Here is a 26,352-nt window from a genome sequence, read left to right as displayed (position 1 = left end):
ACAAATAAATGAAAATGATATAAATGAAAAATAAAAAATATGTGTAAAAATGCAAAGGTAAATAAAAAAAAATCTAATTTATAAAAAACAAATCACATTTTTATGTCACATTTTATCAGTTAATGCCAACTAACAAATTCATCATCAATCAAGTAATTCATTCTTTTATTATTGTGGCACTTCCGTCCTGCCCGTCTAGATTCATTGTAGAAACACTGCCTCCCTGTGGAATAAAACATAAACAACAACACAATATTTCTCCTAATATTTTCTACATTATCATATAGTCTATATATTTTATTTATTCTGTTGTTTCACTTCACAAATATTACTGTTTTATTTTTAATTTAATGTTCTGTGTAGAAACCAACAGTTACCTCGACACGCTTTGACCTCAGATCAGATTATTCTGTCAGGTTTTCCTGTGGTTGGAGGAACAGCTTCAGTCTCATCATCATCATCATCACTGTAAAACACCATCGATTCAGATGTCTAAATCTTAAAGTTATTAAAAGTCCAACCACCCAGAGAGAGGAGCGACTCGTGTGACTCGAAGCCACAAAAACCAAATCAGCTGAGTGAAAAGTTAACGAGTCACAGTAACGTGATGAGTCGGTGTCGCAGGTTTGATGCCCAGTCATCACCGTCCACTTTCACTTCCACATCAGCACTTCCTTCTCTTTACTCTCTTTCCTTCCTTTAATTTGGTTCTTCAACAATAAACAACACCGTGTTATAAACATGTTATTTAATAATATTTACTGTTTGTTATTTACAATTTTACAAACAATATTCTGCATTTACACACATTTCTGTCTGAAAATATCACGTCATGACATCATGGTGATAAAAACAATAAGTAAACTGCTTGTTTTGGAACATTTACATTCATTTAAGTTACTTTGAAATCTGAGTCACAATAAAGTTCAACCTCCAGGAAAAACACACAGAGGTGAATTTACAACTTTCTTTTTTAAATTACTCCGACAACACTCACGCGACACCACAGTCTGATTAAGGCTCAGTGTTCCTCTTGTTTCCTCTCCTTGTCTCCTCTCTTGCTTCCCCTTCTCCTTGTGGCTAACTTCTGCTTCCTTGCGTCCTCTCTCCTTCAGTGACCCAGAAATCACTCCCCCTCTGCAATCATGGAGGATGTTCCAGTCTTTGTCTCTCCTCCCTTTATCTTCTCTCTTGTCTCCTCTCTTGATTCCTCTCCTTGTCTCCTCTCTTGTGTCTCCTCTCCTCGCCTCCTCCCCTCCTATATGTGGCTCAGACTCTGGGCGGTGGTCAGGGACCTCCTCCTCTCTCTTCCTGACAGTTTCCTCAGCAGCGACTCTCTGAAGATTCGGCACATCAGGAAGTAGATGATGGGGTCGAGGCAGACGTTGAGCGCCGACAGGAAGAGCGTTCCCTCCTTCAGCTGGAACAGCAGGAAGCGGGTGTCCCAGCTGAAGCCCGACGCCTGCGTCTGGCTCAGAGTGTACGGTATGCGGCAGACGTGGTACGGCACAAAGCAGATGAAGAACACGCCCAGGATGCTGAAGATGCTGCGGTTCGACTTCCGACAGACATCGCTGTTGTCGGTGCGGACACGGCGGTAGGACTTGTAGACCCGGCAGGCGATGGAGGCGTAGCAATAGGCGAGGACCACCAGCGTCGCCCAGAAGAGGCTGACGCTGAAGAAGGTGGACGCCCGGTGCCACTGCATGCCCAGCTCAGTCTTTAGCTGCATGCAGTGCCGTGCGTTCGTCTCGTTGGCTGGTTGGCTGGTCAGCACAACGTTGGGCAGCACGCAGAGGAGGAGGAAGCCCCAGGTGAAGAATGCCAGCACCCGGGCGAAGACGACGCTCTGCAGGAGATGCAGCACGGAAACAACACCACACCTGGACCTGCAGAAGGACGACGAGGAGGAGGGAGAGGAAGTGTGTCGGAAGATCTTGACGTAGCGTTCAAGGCTGATGAAGCCCATGAAGAGAATCCCCACGTACATGGAGGAGTAGAAGAGCACGGCGGTGTAGCGGCAGATAACCACGTGGAGGCGCCAGCCGCCCACTCCCAGCTGAGTCATCAGCTTGAAGGGGAAGGTGGCGAGCATGAGGAGGTCAGCCACGACCATGTTCTTCAGGTACACCACCAGGCCCGAGTCACTGGGCACTCTGAAGAAGATCCAGGCGGCCACACCGTTCAGAGACGCTCCAACAACGCAGATCACCAGGTAGAGCGGCGGGAGCACCTGCAGGGTGAAGGTGCTGCTGAAGTCTGATTGGTTGGTGGGGGCGCGGGTGGAGTTCAGGGGATCCATGACTGGAAACACACAAACAAACAAACACAGTGAGAAAAGAAGGATCATGTTTATCCTTTGGTTTTGTTGTTCAGGTCATCATATCGGATAAACAGAATACACATAGGGCAGCTTTGTCTACATGTGACACACTGGGTATCCTCCTGCGTCTGCTGATGACACTCCAGGACGCCACAACCATCACCGGCACACCAACAAAAGCACGTGGTTAGGTTTAGAAAAAAACTTCATGGTTTGGCTCTACATTCATACACAACATGAACACCAGGTACCCAGGTCTGATCCAACCCCTCCCACCTGCCCTACAGGGACATTCCAGCTCCTTATATAACGTTGATATTTCAAACTGACGCCATCCAGTGGCGTGTCATACCGTTGCGACAGGTGCCATCACATTTCCTTAACAGCTAACGCACGTGGTTGGGCTTAGGAAAAAAGATCAGGGTTTGGCTTTAGAATCTCACAGGATGCAAACACCGCTCTCTCGGGTGAAAGTCAGTGTTTGTTGGACCCATCCACCTCCCCCTCTGTCTTGTACTTACCCACCATACTCAGACTTTTGCCGCCTTAACTTTCGTCCTTGTCCCATCGCCAGGCACCAATAAATTGCGTATCATGCCAATGTTAAAAGACGTCTTTATTCATTGGTTTCTGACACTGCAAGTTACTGTCCAAGCACCGGATTTGGACAACTTTGTAGTGACGCCGAGCTCTACTGTCTGGCTGCGTTACAAACTCACGCCGCCCTGCGGTGTATCATACCACCACAAAGGCATTCTCAGAACCCATCAGCTGTATCGGCGTCTGACTTCCGGCAGACGGCGATACAGCCTCTGGGGGCAGACCCCTGATTTTTTGGCATTCCGGTTTGATTTGGGCAGAAGAGGCGAATTTCCGTTTCCGACTTCCGTTTATATTTCAGTAAATATGCTGAACCATTGCGATGGATTCAGAGTTTGCAGTGACGCCAATTATGTTCCGCCTCGTTAGTTCACCGCACGGACCGTTTAACCTGGCAACAACTGCAGCCGGCTCAAACGTGATTGGTCAATATCACGCGGACTACAAACAGCCTAAAACCGGAAACCAGGGCTCTTCCGCTCTTCTTTCGGAGGCAAGATGTCCGGGGTAAATACTCAAATAGAAGCTTGTCATGTTGAAACCTAGTTTTATTAGCCTTTCTTAACATCTATAAATATTATTAACATAATTTGTTTGACCCCTGAAGGACTTTGGATCACTTTATGTACAAACCAAACACCATTCTGACACTTCAGGGTTGTGACTTTAGATTTTATTTTCAGGCTTTTAGTCAGATTCACGACCTGCTATAAAGACACTTACTGAGACTTCTTCATCTGGTCTTACTGAGTTGTGAGAGTTGTCAAGATGAGAGCACCTGAGCTGTTGAGAGGCTCGTGGAGCTCAGGTGTCTGAGCCACTTTCTGGATCTGTGAACACTCCTGTGCACATTCACAACTTCCTGTTTCTTTTAGTAAAGTGTCCTAACAGTCCATGAAGATAACGAGTTGTGTTCAGTTCACAGGCAAAGTGCTGATTGCAGTTTATTTTATATCTGTGTGTTTTATCTGTTTTCTAGTGAACTGAGTTTGTTAGCGTTTGGTTTTATCTTTTACTGCTGCAGTTAGTGTTGGCCTCCGGTCACAGGAGGAGTTCACGTGGTGAGTTCTGGTGTTATAATTTAAGGGTCACTGGTAGAAGTGTTTTTCTGTTGAAACGTGTTTATTTGTGTGTGTAGCTTTGGTTATCCACAGATGGTATACTTCCTGTGCACTGGCCTATATATATTGGTGCGCCACACCCCTGCAGCAGGATGCTCTACCTTTTGAGTGCTTTTATAATACCACTGTGAGGGACTAATAAAAGCCTGTTGTGGTATTTTGACCCAAACTGACTGCTGGCTTCATTACTGAAGTTCACCTGTAGTTATATAGGACAGTGAACTCGGGTGTTACATTAAGAAGTAGAGGGAGATTCTGCACTTTTGATTCCTGGGCATAACATGCCACTAATGAGTTTAAATCCCAGGTAAAAATTCAGTTTTTGTACGTCTGCCTCTGAAAGTCCATTATAAGCTTAAAGTACACAGTAGATGTACAGTTTCTCTTTCAGGAGGCTGCAGACGCTTCACATATAGATATGAACAAAGGAGTTGTAGAGGAAGCTTGTGTGTGTGTGTGTGTGTGTGTGTGTGTGTGTGTGTGTGTGTGTGGCTCCACTGAAGATCCCCGTTAACTCCCCACAGACACCTTTCATGTTCATGAAGTGAACACACAGCGCTCTGTTTACACGGGGACACATGCACAAACAAAAAGCATCTTCAACTGCCGTTTGTCCTGCTGTTCACACACTTCCCTCCTGACACCGATTAATCCCAGTCCAACACACACACACAGTCCTCCTTAGAAAAACAGGACATTTCCAGAGAAGGACGACATCAGGCTGCCTTCTGTTTTCCTGTCTTTTATTTTTAGCCCCTGTCTCGACCTGACCCGGTCTCAAACTTGTGATTTGTGCCGGCTCCGTTCTAGTCCTGTCACATTTCCTCTGAATCCAAAGTGGTTGATCATTACAGAGGTAAAACCCAAACAACCTGAAACATTCTTGAGCGTCTTCCTTCTGCGCTGATCTGAGCCAGAAACAGTTAATATCAAGTAAATATCTTTAGAATCATGTCTGAGGGTTCCTCTCACTTCCTGTGTTTACTCTGAGCACTTTATTTCACATGAAGCAGCTGTGCGGTGAGATTATAGCAGACAAACATTCCTCCCAGCTCAGCGTGTCTGTATACACCACCACTCTGTATTGAAACAGCTCCAGTTTATAAAACCACAGTCAGGTTTCCCACCAGTGTCAAACACACGCAGCTATAAATCCACAATGTGTGACACTGCAAGTCGCCGCCCGGGAGCCAGATTTCAACGACTTTGGAGTGAGACCGGATTGGTTATCCACACCAGCAGGGCAGACCCCAAACACACCGGAGGGATTATACATCCTCAGGAGGAGCTGGAAGGTGTAGTTGGGAGAGGACCTTACTGACCCTGCTGCCCCTGAGACCTGAGTCCGGATCAGTGGATGAAAATGGATCAGTCTCTATCAGTGTTAGTTCATATGACGAGATATAGGTCTTTGGGAACATAGGGATGACTCTCCTAAAGTCCTCGAAGGTGATGTCTTCTTTTCGGTCTTTAAAGAGGCAACAGCTAGGATTCGTTTTTTTTTTTTTTTTTTAGCTTGACACACACCCTCGTGAATTCATATGTGATTACGACCAGTCTCTGCTGTGTTCTGGTGGTGGGTTAGCCAAAGTTGCCTACGGGTTACATCTGTAACAGGAAACCGATGGAATTGGGAGCCGGCGATGTTTTTATTCCCACAGCTGTTACCATACCATTTTGGTATTCCTCTGTTTACCTACAGCAGCTGACGAGGGTGTGTCGTGAGCCTGAGCCGGTGTTCGCGCTGTAGTAGTAGTAGGTATATACAGGGCTAGTACATCTTCTTCCTCACTAATAATAGCCTACTGGTTCTCTGTTGGAAACAGCCGATGAAGTTTTCGTTAGCCGTTGCTGTCCTGCGCACCTGCACAGCGTGGTGATGAACTGTCTGATTGATTTCTGTTGGCGTGCTGTCTTGTGGGTCTGCACGGTGGAGAGATACTGGCCAGAAAATAGTCCCAACTGATAGCAAGGTCTGACGTAATGCGGGGATGTTTTAAAATTATTGTAACAGTCCAACAAAACACATGCATACTTTTTTGTAGCTAAAAACCTTTTGGTTACGTGTCCCCCGTACATCTTCAGAACTACTTTTTCTCCGGTAAGCTACGGGCCATTTCTCAGAGCAGGAGGCTCGTTGAGAGTAGTGACACCATCACATCAGAGCTACAGATGGTCAGCGTTTCACACAACTTCATGTCCAAAAACCTGAACTATCCCTTTAAGGGCTCTGCATAAAAGAGAGACAGCTAACGCTGACTAGCCCCCCTCCTTCCATTACAGCAGAATTGAGCGTGAGAGGTGCTGATGATAACAACTAGAACGAGATCAGAAACCAAATGTAATTTTCCCCCTGCACAGACTGTTGTGGCCTTTACTCAGAGATGACTCATAGTTTTTCAGTTGGTATTTGGATGGTACAGATGCAGGTGATGCTGATCAGCAGCAGAAAAGCAACAACTTCTGCTTTCAGCCGAGCACAGGAAGTGATGCAATGACCCTGTGAACTGTTTCAGAGGAGCTGGTATCAATGTTCAGAGGAAGCGTACGTGTAGCTGTAGAGATTGTTTAGATTACACTATTTGCAAGAGTTATTTGTTAAGCAAAACTGCCTCGCCGCGTCACACACACGAATGTTTGTGTGAAGCAATCGAACCGAGTCAGTCACTGGAAACAAACACATAGTATTCAAATCAGTGAGTCTGGCGCCAACATTTTGTTCTCTACATGGTCACTGCAGCATGGTTCAGGTTAGGCAAAGACTGGAAATAATTATCAAACAGCCGGCCCCTGGGCACAGATATGCAAAAGGCCCCCAGCCTCTCCTACATAGGGGCAAGACACACACACTTTTTAGCTGTTTAGTCTCATTTTGTGATGTTGTTTTGCATCTTTTTGTTGCCATAATGCATCTTAGTAGTACTTTTGTGTCTCTTTGAGGTAATGTAGTGTCATATTTGGTCATCATGTGTCTCTTTGTAGTTGTTTTGTGTCTCTTTGTAGTAGTGTTGTGCAGGCATGTGCACAGATAGACCAGGTGGTGCTCAAGCAACTGCCCTTTTGACCTCTGTCATGATAAGTGCCCTTTTTGCAAGACTTTTTTGTCTATTTCTTTTTAATAATTATATTTGACCCACGCCTCTGATAATTATTTTTTACACAAAAATGACACGCAGTTTGGAGCTGTGCTGCGCAGGGTGCACGCGTCTGTTCTCCGGGATTCTTTAAGAATATTCAAAGCTTACCTTGATATGGTTCTTATTACAGGCTCAAGTGTTCTTTTGTCACGCCTTGACAGTTTCGACGACTGTGTCTGTCGTCATCATCAGAAGCTTCACGTGATGTGTTGTGAGTGTCGTGATGGGTCACGTGACGCTTCTGATGATGCTCCCCCTCTCCTCCTCCTCTGCGCAGCACAGCTCCAAACTGCGTGTCATTTTTGTGTAAAAAATAAGTATCAGAGGCGTGGGTCAGGGGCTCGACTCAGATGCAGTTGTCGTGCATACAACACACTTTCAATTAAGAACTGACGCCACGGGCCGAATTTAAAAAACAAAATCTACAATTATTAAAAAGAAATAGACAAAAAAGTCTTGCAAAAAGGGCACTTATCATGACAGAGGACAAAAGAGCAGTTGCTTGAGCACCACCTGGTCTATCTGTGCACATGCCTGCACAAAACAACTACAAAGAGACACAGAATGACCAAATATGACACTACATTACATCAAAGAGACGAAGTATTACTAAGATGCATTATGGCAACAAAAAGATGCAAAACAACATCACAAAATGAGGCTAAACAGCTAAAAAGTGTGTGTGTCTTGCCCCTATGTAGGAGAGGCTGGGGGCCTTTTGCATATCTGTGCCCAGGGGCCGGCTGTTTGATAATCTGCTCCTGATTCTGAGTCCAAAAATAAAAAAAATTTAAGAAGAGTGTTTCCCGCAAAATGGAATTATTTCCAGTCTTTCCCTAAACTGAACCAGTGACCATGCAGAGAACAAAATGACACTCACAACACATCACATGACGCTTCTGATGATGACGACGACAGACGCAGTCGTCGAAACTGTCAAGGCGTGACAAAACAACACTCAGGTCTGTAATAAGAACCATATCAAGGTAAGTGTAAAATGTAGGCTACATGAATTTGTTTGGACTATATTCAAAGCTTATATAGAAGATAATAATAAGAATTAGCACGTGACCATTTCAAAAGAAAGAGGAGAACAAATTAAGGAGAGGAGAGGAGAGAGAACAGAGCTGTTCAGTTTTGTGTAAAGATTTGTTGATTGTGATGTTATTTACTTCACAGATCACTGAAGTGTGCGCAGTGTATTGTTGTTTTCTTTGTTGTTGTCTGTTATAAATAACTGACAAATGTAGAAAGTGAATGTGCAGCAGCTGCTGGGTGTATATAGTATAGATATTAAGACAACTCATGTATCAGCTCGGCAGACGTTTCTCTGCTCGTTACTGTGAACAAATGTGCTGTTTGCACTTAGGCCTCAGTAAACCCTCTGGTGCTGGCAGATAGACACCAGCACGAGCACTTCGCACATGCACACACAAAAAGTCTCTACACTTTGGGCCCATGGGCCTGTTCAGTAAAACTAATAAACTATTACAGGAATACAGGAGGAAACGTTATTAAAATGTATACAACTTCATCTCACATGTCACAAACCCTGTTGTACCAATGTGAACTAATAAGATGTGCCGGTGACGGATGACTTCACTGACAAACTAACTACAAGACAGATGATACACCACTATACATAAAAAAAGCCCTCTAGGACTGTGTGCTTTTGTAGTTTTCTATGTGGTCTGCAGGATGGAAAAGTATGGCAAAGATGAACTGCAAAATAAAAACAAAGAAATGGTTCGAAACACTGATTTAAAGATGATAAGACAATGAAGAGCATCAAATCTTCACATTTGAGAAGCTGAAAACCCACTTGAAACAACTGATACATTATGAAAGTCAAATAATCTCCTGTTGACTGACTAATCCAGTAATGAACTCATCTTTCAGTTCTTAATACGTTACATGAATACATTTGGCACATCTTTGTCAAAAGCCCCTGACAGTTATATTTCAACAGTTAAAATGACAGTTAATAAACATATAAAGAGACATTTGTTAAAGAAAAACACGCTATAATTACATCATATGTTTATTTTCCAATGCATATCACTTGTGTTTCATCCACTGTCACTTTCCTATGGTCGGTACGCTCTGCAGCTGTGGTTTATGTTTTCTATTTCACATCCTGCTCTTTTATTATCATGAGTTATTCTGCAAATATTTTTGATTAGTTTTTTTTCTTGTGAAATTGCAAAACTTTCTCATGAAATGACAACCTTACCTCGGAAACCTTTTCACCAACAGTGGCCCCAAAACAAGGCAAGAAGAGGCACTTTCAATTCATGTAGAACTCAGTGTGAAAATGCACACAGAAAAAAAGATGCATGTGCAGGTGAAGAAAATTTCAGAAGTCACAAACCACCAGAGCTGACAAATAAACCACAGACACACACACATTTCAGTTCAGAGTACAATCTCTTTCCCTGACATGATACCATCAACACAGACCATACATCAAAAAGAGTTTTGGTTACCAAACACTAACGTCACACTCCTGACTGTAACCAGGTGTTTCAATCACCTGGACTTATGTTTCTACAAAGATGGTGTTACCTGCAGGTCCAGGGCCGTGCAGAGAGCTTCGATGGGTTAAAAGGGCACACATGAAACAATATTTTAAAACATAACTTACAGCATAACCTGTTGAATTATTGCAACCCATATTAAAACTGAATGTAACAGTGAACCTTACAACAAACCACAGCACACTATTGTATTGCACGGGCCTGTGTAGGTCACAGAGGAGGTGAGGAAACGACCTACTGAATCTCAACATCGCATTAAAGCCGAAAAGAAAAAATATATATAAAAGAATCATTCTGAACTTCTTGTTCTTTACTGATTCTTTATTCTGCACCTTTGAGTTATTTTATAGATTTAGAAGAAGAAAACAACATACAATCAGCACATAAAACACGATGCATAACTACAGATTAACATTCACAGTCAGTAACGGTGTCCCTCAAGGCTCTGTCTTGGGTCCCCCTCTCTTTATAATCTGCCTACTTCCTCTCGGCTACAGAGACTGTTGGTGTCATTCTACAGCTGCTCCATCCAGTCAGTGCTGAGCTACGGCATGACACTGTGGTACGCCAGCTGCACTGCTGCTGAGAGGAAAGCGCTCCAGAGGGTCATCAACACCGCCCAGAAACTCACTGGATGCCCTCTCCCCTCTATGGAGGACATTTACAACACCCACTGCCTCAGGAGAGCCCAAAATATCCTCACAGACCCTTCCCACCCTGGTCACTGTTTGTTTGAACTGTTACAGGACAATCAAATCAAAAACTAATAGACGGAAATACAGCTTCTACCCCAGAGCTGTTATCACACTGAACTATCCACAAACGTGAAATAACTTTAAGATTTAATTCTGGCAACTTCTGCTGGCTGGTGCAATAAATCCTGATGTGCAATATTTATCATGTGCAATATCTATCGTGTGTGTGTGTGTGTGTGTGTGTGTGTGTGTGTGTGTGAGAGAGAGAGAGAGAGAGAGAGAGAGAGAGTGTACAGCTTTACATAGTATAGTTGTATACTAAATAGCATAGTTTTTTTTACAGTTTTAAACTTTTTCTTTTGTATTTACTTCACTTATATTGTGCCTGTTGTTTATCTTATTTGTTCTCATTTGCTGTTTGTCTTTAGTACCCTTTAAATAGCACTGAATCTGAGAGCTCTACCTCAATTTCATTGTACTTGTGCAATGACAGTAAAGATATTCTGATTCTGATTCTTCTTTTTTAACATCCACTTCCATTATTATGCAGATGACACCCTGCTATATCTGTCCACCAAACCTACCTCCACCCTCCAGCCCTCCACCTTCTCTATCTGCCTTCAGGATATCAAATCCTGGTTCTCCTGCAACTTCTTCAAATTAAACAGTGATAAAATGGAGTTTCTTCTAATTAGCACCAAATCCACCTCAGCAAAAACTGACAGTTTCACACTTAGGCCTCTAGTTTCCCAACGCAGCGCAGGGTGGCGAACCCCGCGCAGAGCTAGTTTCGAGCAGTGCAACCCGAGGCGCGCTCAGTTTGGTAGTTTGGCAGACCGAGCTGCGCTGAGATGGGTGTGGCGGCGCAGCAGGGGAGGTGTCGACAGATCCAGCAGTGACAGTTTCGTGCCAAAAGGCTTCGCCAAAGGTGCGCTAAAAGCTCGCCAGCTGAAACCACGTCTACTGTCAGCGCAGGGGGAGCGCAGCTGGTGTAAGTGGAAGTTTGGCTGACCGGTGGACAGTGTGCACACGTCACCAAAACCTCACAGGCAGGTTTCCAGAATATCAGGCACATTAACGATGCAATAAATACCCAAAAACCACTATTCAATGCAACTATCTGCAATCAGCACATAAATGTATCTCTATATCGACTGTCCCGTCACATCTGATGTCAGATCAAAGGGGATTGGCACCATTTGGCACGTTTGGCATGTTTGGCACGCATAATGGAAGCCCAACCTGATTTGATTAACACAGCTGCAAACTAATGAGTTCACATCCCTCTCAGCCAACCACAAACAGCCACAGCATCAGATAGGGAGTATATATTCAGCATCTGTCATCTTAGAAAAGTCAAAAGAAAAGAAACAGAGTGAGACTGCGAGAAAGAGAGAGCGCGCACGTGAGCATGAGAGAAACGCAACATTGATTTATGATTGTGGTGACCTCCTCCCAGGCTACCTTTGCATCATCAGCCCGTGGAGGTCTGCTCGCAGTTCCGTATATTCGGACACTGCGAGCTTGGACCTCCCGGACCAAAACATCAGTTTCCTCCTGGGAGAATTTGGCCGTCTGACGCTGCTGCTCTCTTCTGCCATGGCGAATTGAGTAAACTCTCATTACGCCTTCACGCGGCGCATTTAAGGGTGAGGAGAGGGGCTCATTTGATTGGTGTGATGTGTGTAAAACCCACTCCACGCCTTCTCTCCTCCCTCTTTCCGACTTGCGCCGGTAGGAGGGACGGAGGTGGGAAAGAGGAGTAGCTGCGCCAGGCGCACGGTGTGCCAAACTTGCAAAATCCGCCTGGCCACACCCAGTTGGCGAAGCGCAGGTGCACTGCGCCTTCGCCTCGCCCAGTCTGCAAAACTAGAGGCCATTATGTTGATAGCTCCTCAGTTTCCCCCTCCCCGCAGGTTAAGAGTCTTAGTGTCATCCTCGACAGCACTCACATCGATAATGTCACTCTGTCTGCCTATTTCCTCTTACGCAATATTAACCGCCTTCACCCGTCCCTCACACCACAGAGTACCACCATTCTTGTTCACACTCTGGTTACACTCTACATTGGTTCCTGTAACTCGCTTATTTTCGGTTTCCTTCTCAAGTCCATCCACAAAATTCAGCTGGTCCAGAGCTCTGCCGCTCGCATCATCACCAGAACCCCCTCCACCAATCACATCACTCCTGTCCTTCAGCAGCTTTACTGGCTCCCTGTTAAATAACACATTGACTTTAAGATTGTACTCCTCACCTTTAAGGCCATCCACAACCGAGCTCCTCTGTACCTCATCCACACCCCCACCCGCACTCTCAGCCTTCAGCTGCTCCGCTGCCATCTCTGGAACTCTCCATCGGACAATCGTAAGATCAACTCCACCTCTTTCAAACAGCCTTTTCAGTCTGACTGCGTCCGTCTACCCACACACATCCACTATTTACACAGAATGTTATTCACTGTAAACTTGTTGTTTACCTGTGAGGTGACCTCGAGTGTCATGAGAGGCGCCCATAAATAAAACATTTTGTTGTTGTTATTATTAAAATCAGGAGCTGTTTCCTTGTTTCCAGTCTGACTGGAGCTTCATATACACTACAGATAAATACCCATCAATCAATGTGGCGTCCACCTGTTGGCAGGTTTTGACCTTTTAACCCGACTCACTCAGCGTTCTTGCAAGAGGAGCTGCATTTCTCTGTTCCTGTGTGAAGGTGTAACCACCTCACAGCAAAGTGTTTTTAAAACCACGCTGTGGGATTCTGCTCTTTGCTTCCAGTAAACACAGCTAAATAAAAGCATGTGTCGTCATTGCATTGGTTTTTTTATTCGTTTTGAAGTGACTTTATGGTGTATTTCTTACTCTGTGGGTTATTCCTTTGATATTTAAGTCCTAATTGCTGCAGGTAAACCAACGATCAGAAGATTCAAAACCCTGATTTACCTGGTCTAAAATGCCATCATGCTTCAGAGAGGGAGAGGAAGAGGCAGGGACGAGGACTGTGTGTCTCCGACTCGGTGCCAGATAACAGAGCAGCACTAAATGTTTCACAGAGAGTTGCTGGAGCAACAGGAGCACAACTATAAGAACTTCTTGACAGTGACGACTGAGACAAACAACAGACCTGAGCTTGCTAAGGAAATCAGTGGACTACGAGAAAGACTTCACTACACTCAGAAAGATGTGGATGAGCTTACTGACAATAAATTCTCAGAAATGAATTCAGAAATTTCAAATTGTAGTGAAAGCTTCTGCTCATTCCTGCCGAAAATAGACTTCTTGGAAGGTCAGTCCCGACGGAGCAACATTGTGATTGACGGCATCCAAGAGTCTAGCAATGGAAGCGATGGGCTTTATCAGAGACTAAAGTGTGAAACTGTCTCTCAGACAAGCTCAAAATCACCAGGATCGAGCTGAAACAGGTGCAACGTACCAGGCGTTCAGCTGGTTCAGAGAGAGCTCAGCCAACTGTGGCAAAATTCCTCTGATTTAAGGACAGAGTCAGAGTCAAGGAGAAAGCTAAGGATCCAAAAGGATTGAACATGTTCATCAATAATCTCATACCAGCCATGAAGACTGCGCCAGAGTGAGGGGACATTGTTTGCCTCTCATCGCCTGAGGAGTGACAGACAAGCCCATCGAGGACGCCAGTAATCCCAGTATAGCCACTCCTGCACCCACTGCACCTGCTGCACATCTGTGTGCTAAAAGAATTCAAATTCAAACTAGGTTTATTAAAAGACACCCGCTAAAGGTGAGGACTAGGGGACCTTTGTGACACCCGGGCTGTTTATAAATAGAAATAAATATTACAGTGAAGAGGACAAACTCACTCTTTGTGAATTCATCTTTGAAGAAGCACCACAAACCACACCACACATCTTGATGAAACTTCTCCGTCTTGCATCAACCCCATGAACTTTTGCAAAATTTATATTATTTATTTATAAAGTAGTCAGTTTAGTAAATGTGAAGAAGCGTGTGAGTCCTCACGTTCGATGCCTCTGTCTTGTGAAAGTGGGACTGTAATCTCATTACTTCATCTTCAAAATTATGACCTTACTCTTGAAGTGTCGGATGTTTAGTCCCCTCTAACTGTCGTTAATCCTCCTTCCTTATGCTCATTTTAAAGCTGCTGTAATTTTCTAAGTGTGTGGAAAACAGGAGGGACAAACTGCTTTTTTAAAAGTAAAATTACAGCAGTCTCTCAGCTTCATAAGACTGTGTCTGTCTCACATCTCTGTCACTGTTAATGACTCTGTGTCAGCGCTGTTTAAACTGCCTGCACTAATAACTTGTTCTAATCTTTGTTTTGTTTTAACTGTATTTTATCTCACGTCACATCTGATAGAGACGTTCACCTCTAGCTGGGGAGAACACTTTGTTATTGTGCATAAAATATCACCATCATTTAATGGAAACTCTAATGTCCACTGTTTGAGATCAAAGCTCTATCTCTCAGCCTGTAGTTGAAGTGAGTGTACTCACCATATAAACAGTGTTGAGTCAGGTTCCCATACAGCTGTTGTCTCTGCCCGTAATATGAGCCAGTGCTGTGTGATATGGAAAGTCAAATGAAGCGTGGTTCAGATCTGAAAGTCTGTGGAGGAGTTCCACTTCCTCTCTCTCTCTCTCTCTCTCTTCAGGATACTGCTGACTCTGTTTCTCTCTCTCTCTAACAACAGTCTGCAGTCGTGGTCGCAGCTCCACCAGCTGACCTGAGCTCAGTACATCAGTGACAACACTGCTATGCTGATGATTAGCAGGTGTAGTGTTTACTGTCTTTGTGTTAGCATGCATGAGTTAGCAGCACACAGAGTCCAGCTGAGGCTGATGGGAGTGATATTAGCTCTGCAGGTATGTGTTGACCTGATGACGGCGCTTAATGCAAACAGGGCTCATTTAGATCGTCTGTGTAAGCAGCTTATTACAACCAACAGTTATCTTCAAGGTCTGCGTTCTTTCATCTGCGTAATATTGCGAAAATTAGGCCTATCCTGACCCGAAAAGATGCAGAAAAATTGGTCCACGCTTTTGTTACCTCTAGGCTGGATTACTGTAACTCTCTGTTATCAGGTAGCTCTAGTAAGTCCTTAAAAACTCTCCAGCTAATTCAGAATGCAGCAGCACGTGTACTAACAGGAACTAAGAAACGAGATCATATTTCTCCTGTTTTAGCTTCTCTGCACTGGCTCCCTGTAAAATCCAGAATTGAATTTAAAATCCTACTGTTAACTTATAAAGCTCTAAATGGTCAAGCTCCGTCATATCTTAGAGAGCTCATAGTGCCATATTATCCCACCAGAACACTGCGCTCTGAGAACGCAGGGTTACTCGTGGTCCCTAAAGTCTCCAAAAGTAGATCAGGAGCCAGAGCCTTCAGCTATCAGGCTCCTCTCCTGTGGAATCATCTTCCTGTTACGGTCCGGGAGGCAGACACCGTCTCCACATTTAAGACTTGCCTTGTACCAGCCCCTAGTTAGGCTGACTTAGGCCTAGTCTGCCGGAGGACCCCCCTATAATACACCGGGCACCTTCTCTCCTTCTCTCTCTTGTGATTTCTGATATTGGGCTTTATAAATAAAGCTGAAGTGAATTAATGTTTATTATTAGGCACTGACATCTGGTGGCCAAAGTAATTATTTAAAATATAAAAAGCAACTCACACCAAGAGGTATAGCGAGGTGCTGATCACTGGCTGAAGACTTGATGATAGAGAACAAGTGTCACACACTCTATATGTATTTCTTTTATTTTCTTTTATTTCTTCTTCAGGATCAACAATTGAGGCTCAAAGGCTGAAACTTCGTCATCACAATAAATGAAATGCAAATGGAGCAGTGTTAATTTTGACAGCTATTTTAGATTTAGATTAAGACTTGAGACGAAAATGCTTTTTAGTTTTAGTTTTATCCCTCATAGTTTTACTCGACAAAAGTTCGTGACATTTTGGTCAACTTCTAGTCATTATGTTGTTTGTTTGATCCTACATTCTAGCTGCCGCTCCGTCTCTGATCTGAAAGTTTGGTCATTCTTTGCTGCTGCTCTAACTGCCTCAGGCTTTCCTCGTTTGCACGTGGAAGGGCAGAGGGGTGTGCTCTCTCACCTGCCTCAGGTTTCCGAGGAAGGGCAGAGGGGCCCCAGAACAGAGCCATGACGAAGGCTACAGTGTGCTGTACAAAAGGAAAGAGGTTAAAAGAGCACGTAAAGTGACGTAGCATATGAGCTGATGTTGTTACCTGGAGGTGGAGCAGATGGTGGATGGTGTGACACCTTGACGAGACACCTGCCCAGCTGCAGACCACTGTTCAAAACCAACAAACATCAAAACCAGTTGTGATTTAGGCTTTTTAGGCACAACAAGTGGTTACTTCTTACCAAGACATTACCGCTTTTCCTGCTGGGATTGCACCCACAAACCAAACCCTCTAACCATAAGTGTGTTTGTAGAAATGTCAACATTTATCTGGTGATCAGATTGATCTAACCAACCTACAACCATACCACAATGTAAAATAGTGCCTGTTTAGGAGCCTTTGTTATAAGATCTGACCTCTCTCTGGACCTGTAGAGCTTTTTTGTTTATTTTTGTCCAACATTGGAGCTCTGTAGCACAAAGAAATAAGACAGACATTATTAGTGTGAGACTTTTGTTGTTGGTTTGTGTCTCCACATTTGATATATGACCAGACGTATCGTTCAGATACTGAGACGCCCCCAGACGTTCACAGAAGAGTCCAAACTTTGTAAAGATACTCTCATCTGTATGTCTCTGTCTGTCTGTCTGTCTGTCTGTCTGTCTGTCCCTCAGCAGATAACAGGATGTGTTTCAGACTGATGCGTTTTTAGCTTTCCATCTTTCCACTTTTAGCCTCACAGGTCCTCCTCCCTCCCCCACCCAGTCTGACCTGCTGGGGGTAAAGATCTGTTGGTGGGACTCTCCTTCCGTCCTCCACCTGCCTCACATCATTTGTGTTTGTTTGATTAGACACAGCCTTATGTTAACCTTTATTTGTTTTTGTGGCACTAACCTGGCAGGAAATGCACCAATGTCTTGCAAAAAAATAAAAAATGAATAATCACTTTTGCTCACCTGGTGGAGCAGGCGCCCCGTATGCAAAGGTTGTGTCTTGCTGCAGCGGCTATGGATTCCAACCTGAAGCCCTTTGCTGCATGTCGTCCCCCCTCTCTCACCCTTTCATGCTGTATCTGCCCCCATGCAAAAAGCCCCCAAAAACATCTTTAACGAAAACAAAAATAATTGCTTTTAGTGGCGCTAATCTGGCAGGTATCGTAGCAATGTCTTGGAAAAACAGTGCATTTTGTGGCGCTGTCCTGGCAAGTAACTCAGCGATGTCTCGGTAAATATAATCACTTTTTGTGGCACTATCCCCGCAGGAAAAACAGCGACAGGTAGCTAAAAAACATCCACGTTTAGTGGCTAAAGCGGCGGTCTGCAGCTCGGCAGGAATCTTACCTTCGTGACACACCATCCCCTCCACCTCCAGATGACAAAGTCAGCTCATACATCACTTAAGAAGCGTTGGTATGATACGTATAAAAGGTACAAATGTAATGTATTTGTGGTTTGCAGAAATGTACAACACCAACATTTTCTTCTGGCGACTGAGCTGTAGTTATCAGGTGTCAGCACATTGCTTTGTTCCCCTGTAGTCTCTGGGCAGGTCGGTCAAACACTAACAAACAGAATCCTCCCCACCCTGAAGCACAGGTTAGTTTAATATGGGTAATATCTGTGGCTCTGACACATCACATGACCTCTGACCTTTCATGTTTCAGCATAAACAAATGTCAGTTTTGGAGCTTCTGTTGAAACGACTGAGGTCTGCTGATATCTTTCTTGCGAGAACTGTAAACAACACATTTGCATCTGCACTTTGCATTTAACACTACATTTTCTTTTTCTCTCTCTGTCCTGTGACTGTTGTGTCACAGTACTCAGCCTTTAAACTGTTTGGTGTCTATTTACTGTGTGCTCCCCCGTCACACTGAGACTCCTGTATATGTTATGGTTAAAGATAAAAGTTAAGATAAGGGAAACCCCCGAGCAGACCTCAGCACCACACCAGCTCTGCTAACTTGTTATTACAGCAGAATATTCTGCAGACAATGATGATGCACAGGAGCCGGAGCGCGTCTCCCACCCACGCTGCTCTGTTCTGGAGGAGAATGGGAGGAAGAGGAGTCCAGCAGGGAGGAGGAAGATATCAGACACGCGAGGAGGAAGTGGAGCATCTCTGATCGTCTCTGCTGAAACAACACTGAACATCTGCACAGCTGCAGTGATGCCGGAGAGGTGGAGGGATGTGCTGATCTTTGTTTAGAAGATGTGACACTTTAAAAACATCCGAGGTGACGTGTCTTTAATGATCTCTGAGAACCTCAAATTAGATTTATTTTAAATATATCTATTTACATATATTTATAAAAATATATTCTATTTATTTCTTGACTGTTGCTGACCTCACTTTTATCTTTCATTTTCTCCCTGATTCTTTTGTCTTCATTTTTTTCTGCACATTTTCATACATGTCTTTATCTCTTCATGGATTTTTATTGTCATATTTTTTGCAGATTTATTCCCACATTTAAATAAATGTGTAAATACATGTATGATTAAATCATAAATAAATAAATACATTTAGAAAAAATATTTATAAAAAAATATTCTTTTTTGGCATTTTTTTGTCTATTATTTTTACTTTTATTTTCACTTACTATGTGTATTCATTGTAATAATAAGACCAGATTGTGATTTTTTTGTCTTTATTTTTCTACATATATTCATAGATTTATATATCCGTGCATGTACTTATTTATTCACAATTTTTCCACATTTTTTTTAAACTTTCTTCCACATTTAAATAAATGTGTAAATGAACAAACACATGAAAAAAATACAGAAAAATATATAACTATAAGAATAAATTATGAAACCAATAAATGCATAACAAAATGAGGAGAATTAATACAGAAATAAATAAATGCAAGAACCAAATTATTTAAAAAATGTCTTTGGCAATTTATTTATTTATTGGCTTAAATTTTGATTAGTCATGCTCATTTATTTATTACTTATTTATGTCATTATATGCAAAGGAAAGAAAGAAAGAAAGAAAGAAAGAAAGAGAAGAAACAGCAATTAAACATAATTAAATGGGCACGGTAGAGAGGAACTGAGCCTGCGCTTTTTATGCATAACGCATGCGCATTAGCTGCAGCTTTTCCGGACTACAAATCTCTTTCCTTTAGTCACAGAAAAAGTTTGTATCAGCGGTGAAAATGTCCCGAACATGACGGATGGTTGAACTCTGTGTGAATAAAGATGGAGCCGGAAGTCACCAGCAGCTGTGAGAGACTCGGCCCGTGGAGGAGCTCTCTGTCCGGGACACCGACTCCTCTGTGGGGCGGAGCAGCCGGAGGAGGGCGGGGCAGCTGCAGCTGTTCCTCCGGGACATGGGCAGAGACCTGTGTACCGGGAAACCTCCTCCAGACTGCTGCGGGAGAACCGGCGCAGGTGAGGAGGGAGGTGGCTCACCTGGACTGGGAGATGAGGAGGAGGAGGAAGAGGAGGGGGAGGACCAGGGAGCTGCTGGAGAAGGAGAAAGGAGAGACACTGACCGGACCGGTGCATGAGCAGCTGCAGACCGGATCAGTTTGATTGATAAGTTTATGAAGTGCGTCACAGGAAAGAAAAAAAAACAGCAAATAAATACAGCTGTAAATGCAACACAAACAAGAGAAGGATCATAAAATGAATAAAGTCTAAAAATAAAATATAAAATAAATGATAAAACATGTTTAAACAGAAGAGAATATTATATAATCTGCGTCCTCTATAAACCACTTGCGCACTTTTATTACAGCCAACCAAATCACAGAATGTGGAGTTAATTATAGTGTAATCTGAGACGGTGTTCAGTTGGTTCACTCCCCAGTAATTATAGTCAGTGGCCGCTGAACATTTGTACAGCATGACATTTAACATGTGTGTTCATATTGTCACGTCCCCTTCTGTTTATCTCTGTATAGATTTATAGCCTCTCATTAAAGGAACACTTCACCCATCAAATGACTGTTTGTGTATAAATCAGTCGTGTTGAGTTACCCTGAATTTGTGAGGGAAACTTTTTCTCACACGCCTCAGTGAAAAACAGCAAACACATCCATCCATTTTTAACCACATCCGCAGGGCCAGGTCTCGGGGGCAGCAGGCTGAGCGAAGCACCCCAGATGTCCCTCTCCCCAGTGACGCTTCACAGCTCCTCCTGGGGGACCTCAAGACGTCCCCAAGCCACATGAGTGTGTTCTGGGTCTGCCCCGGGGCCTCCTACCAGTGGGACCAGTGCGCAACATGTCTAATGAAAGGCGCCCAGGCGGATCCTGATCAGATGTTGAACAACCTCAACATGAAGGAGCAGCGGCTCTACTCCGAGCTCCCTCCAGATGTCTGACCTCCTTCTCTTGAGGCAGCAACTCTCTCCCAACCCAGAGGGAACAATCCACTGTTCTCCAGCAGAAAATCATGACCTCAGATTTGGAGGTGCTGACTCTCAACCTGACCGCCCCAGGTCATGCTGGCAGACATATTGATTTATTAATTGATTGACTGATGACTTAAAGCTACAAACAGCCTCAGTGCTGGAGTCTGGCAGGGTCGTAGTCACATTTCACCAAAAGCGTTTCTGTCTAATTTGATGAAGGTCTTTTTGTTTTATCTTCTGTTACCGTGGCAACCGCAGGAACCCCTGCAGTGTCTCTGTACACCAGTGAGATGGCGGCTGACCCCGCCACTCCGTCGCTGGCCATCCTGAGCTCTGCAGAGGCCGCAAGTCAGCACTCCGCTCTTCTGATGGTGACGAGTCAGCCGTCACCTGACCTCACCTCTGTGCCCTTTGGTCTGAGTCTACCTGCTCAGGATGATGCCACAGGACAGGAGACTTCCCAGAACTCCCTGCAGCGGTCTGTGCCGGCTGCTGGTCAGCCTGCAGGACGAGCTGCAACAGTCTCAACAGCAGAGAGAATCAAACCTGTGGAGTCATCAGCAGATGTCTCTGAACCTCAGGTGGAGCTCAGTGTGTGGACAGGAAACAGAGACATTCAGAACAGGAAGAGACACCAGAAACATGTCACAATGGGTTTTTTCCATCACTGTTTCTTAAAGGTACACTGCAGCATTTTACTCAAATAAAAACCTGTCTGGACTCAAACAGCACTAATCTTACTTTAAAATGACTGTGTGTGTGTGTGTGTGTGTGTGTGTGTGTGTGTGTGTGTGTGTGTGTGTGTGTTCCATGTTCTTCTCCTCACTGACTTGGTCAATCCATGTGAAATTTGGTACAGTGGTAGAGGGTCATGGGAGGATGCCAATGAAGCAATATTACATCAACTGGCCAAAGGGGGGCGCTATAGCAACCCATTGAAATGTCAAACTTTGAATGGGCATATCTCATGCCCCGTATGTCGTAGAGACATGAAACTTTGCACAGAGATGCCTCTCCTCATGAGGAACACATTTGCCTCAAGAACCCATAACTTCCGCTTATATAGATTTTCCACCATTTTGAATTTTTTGAAAAACACTTCAAATGGATCTCTTCCTAGGAAGTTTGAGCGATCTGCATGAAACTGGGTGAACATAATCTAGGGAGCAATATCTAAAGTTCCCTCTTGGCAAAAGTTGGAAAACTTCCTAAAACTGAGCTTCTATAAGGCAATGAATATTGCGGAGGGCGTGGCTCATCACATAAAGGTGTAGAACATCTCAAGGGTTTCACCCATCACCACACAACTTTGTAGGCATATGACCACACATAATCTGAGGGGACCCCTCCATTATTGAGCCCATCAAACAAAATGGGGGCGCTAGAGAGCTCATTTCTTATCTAGGCCTAAGCGCCATATGGATTTTTACTAAACTTGGTAGATATGTAGAACAGGACGCCTCAAGGTGACTGGAGAAATTTAACTCTAATTGGCAACTGGGTGGCGCTATAACAACAGAAAAATGCTTCAAAATGGCTAAAATGCGACCGATCGCTGTGGCTCCCCCTGTGGACCAGTGTTGGTGTTGTTTTCTAATGTTTGGTATGACTAAGTCATGGTATGGTATGCTGTACATAATCACGGAAACTGTCAGTGTGTCATTCTGTCAGTCAGTCATTCTGTCTGTCCCACGTTTTTCTATTCACTGACGTGTCTATGTGAAACTGCACATAGGCATTGAGGACTGGCATAGGTAGAAGGTGACAAAGCTACCAATGGCTATGGACTAGTCTCTTATAATCATCACTCTCTTGCTCTTGGATTTTCTTATCTTCTTATTTTCTGTGCTCCAGGGGTCGTATTCACGAACAACAGTTTTTAGTAAGGAGTCCGAGCTAAGGAGTGATTTAGGAAAGTTCTCAGAGCAACTCTGAGCAAGGATGAGAAACTTTTACCTCAGTGAGGAGGTGTGGTCAACCCTGTTGCTAGGTATGATACATTCTTTTAACAGATGTGATTGGTTGTCACAGACATGTGAGTCTGTAAGGTGTGAGGACACCCAGGGGAAATGAACTGCATCGCGATATGAGACTTTGAAAGTGTGGCGTTACAGCTTTATAGCATTGAGCAGGAAATGTGTATGTGTATCCCTGATGAGATCGACCAAACATATTCTCCCTGCACCATCTAATCTGTAGCATTTCTCTAGCTCACTGTCGTCCAGCGTTTTGGAGGATTGGTAGTTGATATTTCTCCGACCTCTTTGTGTTTCCACCATTTTCTCCTCTGATTAAGAAACTCTTAAACCTCTTAAAGTCCTCCTCCCTGCTCTGAACAGTTTGTCACCTGAGGAGCTCTTTTAAGGGCTGAGATCCTCTGTGAATAACTTTTCTCTTTACAAGGACTTAGTCTTAACTTTAAGGGGAAATTCTTAGAGAACGCCACAATTCTAAGAATTATCTTAGAATAGGAGCAACTCTTTGTGCTAAGACGCTTTGTGAACACGGCCCCCTGGATCTGAAGTTATCAGAGAAAAAAGGTGAGAGCACATGAGCCGGTGCTGGAGCAGACTGTCTGTGATCTCCAAACAGAGTAGCTGAGTCTTTTTACTGGTCTAAATCACCTGTGGTCTTGTTTATAGGATCCATTCTAAAATTGTACGTACGAACAAAAGTCAAAAATGGCATGTGCTAAAAAATATTTGACAGTTTCCACAATCAGGCTTCCACCTCATCATCTGCGTTTCTGCCATCAAGTCTGTTTTTGTAGAACACAACTTTCCATGGGAGGTGGCGTACGCCTCTGTCAGGCCTCATTTTGTGCTGATGCAATGTTTATAAATGAGACTCTGGTCAGTTTGAGTTGGAGAGAGAGAGAGACCTCTGCAGATAACCCAGCTCCTGATAAAAACTTCCTGAACAATGAAACCAGGAGAAGTTTCAGCTCGTTGCAGTCTGCAGTTCACTGCTAGCTGCCACTAAACCCCCCTAAATCTGACACACTGCTCCTTTAACTACAAGTTTGTTATTGAGGATGGAGTCAGTAGTGGCTTGGTCTTTATTATACAGAAGTGTTGTGGTTTGCCCAGCCCATCTGAGAAAAAAACAGTTTTCAGTTTCATGAAATCATTGAGGACTGTAACCTTTAATGTGTCTGAGCTTTTGGAGACTTTGTTCATTGTCATTACAGATGTTTCAGACATCATTCTGTTCATCTGGCTCTCGACAGGAAGCAGAAAGAAATGTTGGCATTGTATGTTTCTGCAAACATGCCTCTGAAACTTAATGTTTCAACAATGCTGTGGTCAGGTTTAAGAAAAGATCATGCTTTGGATTAAAATACCAGGTTTTGGAGGCGCAGTCCCTGCTGGATGTCCAGCGGTGATATCGCTGTAAGAAACAACCACTTTTCATGGCACTATCCCCGCTGGAAACACGACGACAGGTCATTAAAAGACACCCACGTTTGCTGACTAAAAAGACGCTGGAAACGCAGCAATGACTCGCTGGGAAACAAGCAGTTTTGTTGGGTTTTTTTGGTAAGAAAAATGTGTTCTCAAAAAAGAATAAAACAAACAGCATTAATGCGATATGATCACAAACATACTCATCATCATTTGCAAAAGCAAAACAAGAAGATTTTTTTTTCTTCTGGGAAAGGTAAGATGGGATTCCAGGAGAGGCAAGATTCTCTGGCTTCTCCGTTGTCCTCGTTGGACACGCTCTGCAATAAGTTAATGTTGTCTCCTTCCAACGTGATCCTCACCAGCGGCTTTCTGCTCTTCATGTGGACTCCCTCGGCATCATCTTAAACCCTCACACCGAGTCCGTCTTTTCTTCACAGAGGAGAACTTCCCTCTCAACCTGGATCTGTGAGTGACTGAAACTAAAGTCAGTGGGCTGCAGCAGAACCTTCTGACCTCCTGTTCTTGTCCTCTCTACACCATACCTCCAAGAAAAAATACCAGTGGTCTGTTTGTCTTGATCAGTGGTCTGCAGCTAGGCAGGTGCCTTGTTTAGGTGACACACTCCTCTCCCCTACATCACTTTAGAAGCGTTGATATGATGTGTATGAAACGTAGAAATGTAGCATATTCAGGGTTTGCAGAAAGGTACAATGTCAACATTCTTTCCTGGCGACCAAGCTGACATCTTTGGTATTTAAAGCCGTTTCATTCAGAGATAATCATGCTCTTTGTCTCTCAGCATCAGGCGTCAGGAAGGATATCAGGACTAAGAAGGAGAATCAACAACAGAGGCGAGTTTTTTGTGAGAAATGCAACAAGGGTTTCCACTACCGACATCATCTGAAGCAGCACATGAGCTGTCACGACAAACCTTTCTCCTGTGACCAGTGCGACAAACGCTTCCACAGGGAGAAGACTCTGCAGACTCACCTCCAGAGACACAAAGTGAAACAGCAAGAGAGAAGCAAATGCTGCCGTGCAGCCGCTGTGACAGACAGTTCAGACTCCAGAGGAATCTGGAGGCACACCTGTTACGCCACGAACGCAGACGTCCTTTTTCTCCGTTTGTGAGAAGACTTACAGTAAGATGCACCTGCTGAGATGACACCTGGCCGCTCATGCTGGAGTCCGCCCGTTTGTCCGCGACACCTGTGGGAAAGGATTCAGAGTGCACTCAGAGGAGCGGCCGTTCAGATGCACCGACTGCGGCAAGACGTTCAAGCTGAAGCGAGAGCTGGTGCAGCACCAGGTCGTCCACACGGGGGAGAAACCCTTCAGATGCGAGGAGTGCGGGGCAGAGTTCTCAGGAAGTTGTGCATTCAAGACCCACATGCTTGTTCACGGTGCCAAAAAGCCGTTGATGTGTGACCTGTGCGGGAAGACATTTTTTTACAACTCTAAACTGCTGGAGCACCAACAGGTGGTGCACCAGGACCGAGAGACGCCACAGAAAGATGGTCAGAAAGGTTTGTCTAGAGTTCACGTAGAGGAAAACAACTTCATCTGCGCCACCTGTAGGAAGTCCTTCCACCGTAAATGCACGTTTGTTCACCACATGTGGCGGCACGGCAAGGAGATGTCAAACAGCTGCCGTCTGAAGGAGCACATAACACTCCACACCGGGGAGAAGAGGTAGATCTGCGAGCAGTGCGGCAAAGCTTTCAGGACGCGCAACAACTTTCACCGACACGCTAGACTCCACAGAGGAGAGCGGCCGTACGAGTGCCAGGTGTGCAGCAGTAAGTTCAGCCAGTCCAACCAGCTCAAGTCACACATGCAGATCCACACCGGGGTGAAGTTGCACTCCTGCAGCCGCTGCAGCTGCGGCTTCTCCGACTCCAGGCAATAAATAAATATAAAAGGACAATAAAAGGACACACACACACATTTTACTGTATCAGCTGTACACTGCATTATCTTTACTAGCTCACGCATTAACTTCACTACCTCAAGTGTCTGTTTCACCTG

At 44.3% G+C, this 26,352-nt stretch overlaps 2 protein-coding genes across 2 annotated transcripts; one reads left to right on the top strand and one right to left on the bottom strand.

The window, feature by feature from the left end:
* Positions 1-185: 185 nt before the first annotated feature.
* On the bottom strand, positions 186-14,981 carry LOC125888427 (P2Y purinoceptor 14). The gene is made up of 2 exons (XM_049575806.1): positions 14,901-14,981; positions 186-2,304 (listed from the first exon to the last, which is right to left on the bottom strand). The coding sequence occupies exon 2, from the start codon at positions 2,300-2,302 to the stop codon at positions 1,259-1,261; it is 1,044 nt and encodes a 347-aa protein (XP_049431763.1). The 5' UTR covers positions 2,303-2,304; positions 14,901-14,981; the 3' UTR covers positions 186-1,258.
* Positions 14,982-20,958: 5,977 nt separating this feature from the next.
* LOC125888495 (zinc finger protein 501-like) lies at positions 20,959-26,020 on the top strand. The gene is made up of 4 exons (XM_049575878.1): positions 20,959-21,004; positions 21,176-21,508; positions 25,124-25,447; positions 25,545-26,020. The coding sequence occupies exons 1-4, from the start codon at positions 20,959-20,961 to the stop codon at positions 26,018-26,020; spliced, it is 1,179 nt and encodes a 392-aa protein (XP_049431835.1).
* The last annotated feature ends 332 nt before the right edge of the window (positions 26,021-26,352 follow it).

This window comes from Epinephelus fuscoguttatus, linkage group LG5, assembly GCF_011397635.1.
Source record: "Epinephelus fuscoguttatus linkage group LG5, E.fuscoguttatus.final_Chr_v1".
Taxonomy (NCBI): Eukaryota; Metazoa; Chordata; class Actinopteri; order Perciformes; family Serranidae; genus Epinephelus; species Epinephelus fuscoguttatus.
Note: the sequence above shows the minus strand (reverse complement) of the source record. Positions and strands in the feature narration are given on the sequence as shown.

Bases quoted from the DNA above. Each gene is read 5' to 3' on its own strand.
- LOC125888427 (XM_049575806.1), bottom strand. From the start codon at position 2,302: ATGGATCCCCTGAACTCCACCCGCGCCCCCACCAACCAATCAGACTTC.
- LOC125888495 (XM_049575878.1), top strand. From the start codon at position 20,959: ATGACCTCAGATTTGGAGGTGCTGACTCTCAACCTGACCGCCCCAG. The intron at 21,005-21,175 runs GTCATGCTGGCA...TGGCAACCGCAG, and splicing joins TCTCAACCTGACCGCCCCAG to GAACCCCTGCAGTGTCTCTG. The intron at 25,448-25,544 runs GTTTGTGAGAAG...CCTGTGGGAAAG, and splicing joins CGCAGACGTCCTTTTTCTCC to GATTCAGAGTGCACTCAGAG.